At 45.4% G+C, this 5,998-nt stretch overlaps 1 protein-coding gene across 1 annotated transcript; it reads left to right on the top strand.

The window, feature by feature from the left end:
* The first annotated feature begins 307 nt into the window (after window positions 1–307).
* Window positions 308–5,998, top strand: LOC112074004 (formimidoyltransferase-cyclodeaminase-like). Its single transcript, XM_024141233.2, has 13 exons — window positions 308–543; window positions 918–1,101; window positions 1,467–1,595; window positions 1,896–1,984; window positions 2,320–2,499; window positions 2,714–2,851; window positions 3,013–3,206; window positions 3,296–3,425; window positions 3,560–3,721; window positions 4,423–4,466; window positions 5,012–5,150; window positions 5,484–5,579; window positions 5,777–5,998. Exons 1-13 carry the CDS (start codon window positions 490–492, stop codon window positions 5,858–5,860), a joined length of 1,623 nt encoding a protein of 540 aa, XP_023997001.1. The 5' UTR covers window positions 308–489; the 3' UTR covers window positions 5,861–5,998.

Below are 5,998 nucleotides of genomic sequence, written 5' to 3'. Positions count from 1 at the left end.
CAATAGGGCTTAGCCAAGCGTTTACTATGGCTGTGGTGAGAAAGCAGAGGTAACAGCTAGAGTGGAGAGTTCACCAGCTATCTGTCTGTCAGCCTGGATACCTCCTTTGATCATACTGAATTTATTCCTTCACCATTCGCAACCGGTGCTCCAGTATTTAAGTCTAACCTATGGGGAATCAGGGATTAGTGTCTGCGAATGTTTCATGTGAGGCTGGCACCATCCGCGCCAGGTCCTGGTAAATATTAGACTAGAGCAGCCTGGGAATCAATGCCAGCTGACCTAGATAAGAGGACAGTGGAGTAAGTTAATGATTCAACCAGCGTTACAGACGGACAGACTGCTTAAATGTCCCGTTTGGGGATGAAGAGACATACTGGATGGGTTGGTGTGTGCTCGTGGAGCAGAGAGAAAGGGGGAATACACTTCTGCCTTAAATTCGTCTGAGTCCTTGTCCTGGACGACCCGACTCTGTGATTATTACGCATCATGGCTAAGCTGGTGGAGTGTGTGCCCAACTTCTCCGAGGGCCGGAACAAAAAGGTGAGTGGGCATGGGAGATACAGAAAGTGGGTTACCTGTTTGCACAGCAGAAGGAAGCTGTTAGTAGTAGTCTGTGGTGTGATTAACACAATGCACATGATAGCTTTATATTGGTCATGTAAGAAGACTTTCTGTCCGAAACATCGATCTTGATTACCAATAACATTATTTTTATTTGACATTTTTCTATATTTTATGAGATCAGTGTGTCTGGAATCAAGGGGGGCTCATGGAGACTGTGAATACCTAAGCAAACAAACAATTTTACAGTATAATCCTGAATATGATCTCGAGATACCAACAAAATGTTTTCTGAATAACTGTATGTGGACGAAACAAGTTATACGAGTCAATGTGACTTGGTCCCATTCCAGGTGATTGATGCCATAGCAGAGGCCATCTCCAGCACGGAGGGATGCAGTCTGCTCGACGTGGACCCTGGATCCTCCACCAACCGTACAGTCTACACCTTCGTAGGCTCGCCACAGGCTGTGGTGGAGGGTGCACTGAACGCTGCACGCACTGCCTTCCCACTCATTGATATGACCAAACACTCAGGTAGGAGATAGAGAGAGAGAGAGCTAAAAAGAGAGACTCTCACATGACTTAGTCAAACAGTTATGTTCAAAGATATCACACAACTCCTCTCCACCTTTTATTTTATACCTTTATTTAACTAGGCAAGTCAGTTAAGAACAAATTCTTATTTTCAATGACGGCCTAGGAACAGTGGGTTAACTGCCTTGCTCAGGGGCAGAACGACATATTTTTACCTTGTCAGCTCGGGGATTCGATCTTGCAGCAAGTCCAACGCTCTAACCACTAGGCTACCTGCCGCCCCGCCTCACTTTTAAGTGCAAATAAAGGGTGGCTAAGTACTGTTGGTAAGTTGTTTAGTGGAATAATATGTACGTTTGTTGTAGGGGAGCATCCACGGATGGGCGCCATGGACGTGTGTCCCTTCATCCCTGTCCAGAATGTCACTATGGAGGACTGTGTCAACTGTGCCAACATTTTTGCCCAGCACTTAACAGATGTGCTGCATGTACCTGGTAGGTTTTCCTCTCTGACCTATTGACCTATAGTTAACATATTGTCCATTTGCTTAGCTGTAGACAAAGCCATAGGGTCAGTTTCAGTGCAGTGCACCTTGACTCTGTGTATTCTTTCTCATATGGTAATCATCCCCAGCTTACAATTGGCTCATTCATCCCCCTCCTCTCCCGTAACTATTTCCCAGGTCGCTGCTGTAAATGAGAATGTGTTCYCAGTCAACTTACCTGGTAAAATAAYGGTATTGTTCTCAGAAAGCCACACAAAGGTGAATAAGACACATTGTCGTTTCTCCACAGTGTATCTTTATGGAGAAGCAGCGAGGAAGGAGAACAGGAGATCTCTTCCCTCTGTCCGGGCAGGGGAGTATGAGGCCTTGTCTGAGAAAGTGAGTTTGACCTAACTTCATTGTATTCGTACCCTATGGGCAACATTTCCCTCATTGTAAAAGAGCATAGATCTGTGAAAAATAAGCTAAAAATGAAAAGCAGTACTTAACTTTACAGACGTTTTTTTGTGTGAGAAGAACCATTTTCTGGATCCGCCCTTGTCTCAGTAACACTGCTCTAGTTCAACTCCCAGGCTAATGGTTGGCATCGGCTGATGCAGTAGAAATAGACAAATCCAATGTAAAAAAAAAAAAAGAAAGTCTGTAGCTCAAACACACAATGTTTAAGAGGGGTTGGAAGCACTAAATTATACCGATGTGTCTATTGTCCTCAGTTGAAGAGGACAGAGTCGGCTCCTGACTATGGCCCTGCCGCCTTCGTGCCCTCCTGGGGAGCTACAGTAGCAGGCGCTCGCAAATTCCTGGTTGCCTACAACATAAACCTCCTCAGCACCAAGGAACAAGCCCATCGGATYGCACTAGATATCCGGGAACAGGGCAGAAGCAAAGACCAGGTAGGGTAGGCTCKCTACTGTACATCTTGATCGCCCAATGTCAGAGATGAAGGACACACAGCTACTTTGGCTTCGGAAGAGATTCCACTCATTTTTCGGAGACATCATTGTCTTCCTCTTCTTTATAACTGATGCTGATCTAATAAAGGCCTATTTTTGAGTCATATGCCTTGTCTGCTTCCAAAGAGAGTAACATGATCGATTTGTATTGTAGCCGGGTCGGCTGAAGAAGGTGCAGGGAATGGGCTGGTACCTGGAAGAGGCGAACATAGCCCAGGTGTCCACCAACATCCTGGACTTTGAGCTGACGCCCGTCCACGCTGTTTACGAAGAGGTCTGCAGTGCTGCCAAGGTACAACAACACAACAACAGCCACAGCTGCAAAGAGTACAGCATTATTGTACAAAACCCTCTCACTGATCTGCTGGTTTGAACCAGTGACATAAGGACAACTAATAATGTCAAAATGTTCAGCCAGTTTGACACCTCTCCTCCCTTCCTTCTYCTCCCCAGGACCTGAACCTGCCAGTGGTGGGCTCTCAGATTGTAGGCATCATGCCTCTGAGAGCCGTGCTGGACTGTGCTGACTTCTACATCCAGAGAGACAGGCTCTTCATTGTGGAGGAGGAGCACAAGGTCCGTCTGGTCATCAGTAAACTTGGGCTTGATTCACTTGGGCCTTTCGTCCCCAAAGAGARAATCATAGAGTGAGTACCAATGAGTGCACTATTATCATGGTCTAAGGGACTTTTCCCATTCTAGTCATTCAAATCTATTTCTACGGTKGTGACTCTAGGTACATGGTGGAGAGGACTGAGGAGGACAAGCGYCTGGTGTCTCTGTCTCTGCAGCAGTTTGTCCGCAGCGTGGGGGCCAGAACCGCTGCTCCAGGRGGAGGGTCAGTCTCTGCTGCCGTCGCTGCAATGGTACAACCATCTTTAATATCATGTAGATGACTATATTCCCCTTATGACCTTGCCCAGCACATAGGAATAAACCAATATAAAGTATGTACAATACAAGGAGGAGTCAAAGGTGTGTGTGTGTGTGTGCATTTCAGGGGGCTGCTCTGGGAGCCATGGTGGGTCAGATGACCTACGGGAAGAGGCAGTTTGACAGCCTGGACAGCATCATGAGGAGACTCATCCCTCCCTTCCATCAGGCCATGAATGAACTGCTGGTCATGGTGGACGCAGACTCCAAGGCATTCAGTCGCTAYATGGTGAGAGGAAAACATATCATGGAAASCTTCAGTCTGGGTTAACCGGGCTAGGGAAAGCAGGAACTATACAGKGAAAAGCTAGACTGAAATCCTAACTGAATATTTTTCACTATTGTTTCACTTTATTCCGTTTCAGAGCATATTCAGATTGGATTCCAAACTAAGAAAAAAAATACTTAGCTAAACTTATGCCTTGAGAAAAAAGAAACAAAAAAGAAATGTTTTATTGTCACGTACACCGGATAGGTGCAGTGAAATGTGTTGTTTTACAGGGTCAGCCATAGTAGTACGGAGCCCCTAGAACAAATTAGGTTTAAGTGCCCTTGCTCAAGGGCACATCGACAGATTTTTTTCACCTTTTCGGCTCGGGCATTCAAACCAGCAACCTTTCGGATACTGCCCCAATGAGCTAACCGCTGGGCTACCTGCCGCTCGATGCGACCCCACCCGACGCGACCCTGCCCTGCCTTTTAGCGAAGCAGAGAGTCGTACAAAATATGATGAATATTTCTTCTGATGATAAAAGTTCAGGTGAAGAGCGAGTGATAAAAACTATGTTTTTGTTCCTTGTAAATGCTTACTTTGAAGGTTCGACCCAAGGTAAGATCTTGATGTTTGCTGTATTGTGACTTTGCTATGAAAATGTAGTGGAATGTAATCTTTTACTCCTGTTTTATAAGGTTTAACTTTCTCGTTTTCAGGCTGCATTGAAGATGCCAAGAAACACATCAGATGAAGTCAAAAGGTGATTGCCATGCTACCAACATATGGCAGTTCTGTCGAATCCAAGATGTCAGAGAAGCATGTCATTAAAGTAGATGTGTAATTAAGCACACACACACACACACACACATCTAAACAGCACAGCACGTTGGAACTGTTTCAAACCATCTTTACTTCAGATTGACATCTATGGAAACTCATTACTGTACATTCTCCTGTATCCCGCCCTCACCTGTCACCTMAYTTTACCTGGCAAGCAACCTGGCCTATCCCTGTAAACATGTAAAGCAGGCTTTCCCAAAGAAGACGGGTTTACTGTAGTTCATTTACTGTCAGCGCACCTGTTCTAACTGTACGTAAGGTGTAGTAGTCTTGTAGTCATGGTGTAGTCTTGTCATGCTCCAAATCGATCTAATTTCTCTACTCTTCCTCTTTCCTATACCTTATACCTATCCCCACCCCTAATCCTGCTTCTACCCCTACCCTGGTCTTGCTTCTGACCTGCCTCTTCCCCTATCCCTACGTAATTCTGCCTTACCATTACCCCTATCCCTGTTCCTGCCCCAGGAGGGAAGATGCCATGCAGGAGGGTCTGAAGCAAGCCGTGGCGGTCCCACTGTCTCTGGCGGAACGAGTCAACCTGCTGTGGCCTTGTCTAAAGGAAATGGTGCTCTACGGAAACGTGGCCTGCAAGTCTGACCTCCAGGTACCGTGACTGAGACCGTAGAGAAATTGCAACTTTGCAAGCACACCTGAGTGGCTTCTATGCAGTCGTTTATTTGCTTGAGGGCAGATACCGACATGCTTTAATGACCTAACTGTGGACCATTTTGTTTCGTGCCAACTGCTTATCTACACATACCATCTTACTGGCATACCGTAAAACAGCATCTCAAAACGCCAGGGCACCCATAAGTGTCTCTATTAAGTCTGGTTGCAAAACATTTTCTGACAGATGCCCCAGAGCTATGACATGCATTGTACTGTAGACAGCCTACAAAGCATCTTCCTTATATGGTTATTATTTGTGGTGTTGCAGGTAGCAGCTAAAGCCCTGGAAACGGCAGTGTTTGGAGCCTACTACAACGTTGCGATCAACCTCAAGGGTATCRCAGATGAGTCCTTCAAAGTGTCTGTAAGTTACAATGTAGCCTATAGGTCTTTCTCGCTCCAAAATGATGTAGCCTAGGTTACAACGTAGGTCATCTATCAGTACTGGAAAATGAATCAAAACAAAAAAAGGCTCGATTTTGGTGAGAGCCAGTGGATTATTACATTGTTATACAGTTATTTCATAGTTACACTTATACACTCGTGTTTTGTGTTTTGCAGACTCAACAGARAGCATCAGCTCTGCTTACTGAGGCCAGGGAGAGTGCTAATGCAGTCCTGGATGCTGCAGAGAGAAAAGAGTGAAGAAGTTACCACATTACTAAAGCATCACCCACTGCCTGCCTAAGCCTCAAACCAGGCTTTCAAAACCATCAATTCTCATAACACTTTACAAAATAAAATGGGTTCACATAAATAAATGCTCGATCAACTACTCCTCAA

Source organism: Salvelinus sp. IW2-2015, unplaced genomic scaffold (genome assembly GCF_002910315.2).
Source record: "Salvelinus sp. IW2-2015 unplaced genomic scaffold, ASM291031v2 Un_scaffold2459, whole genome shotgun sequence".
NCBI lineage: Eukaryota > Metazoa > Chordata > Actinopteri > Salmoniformes > Salmonidae > Salvelinus > Salvelinus sp. IW2-2015.
This window is presented reverse-complemented; position numbering and strand designations above follow the sequence as displayed.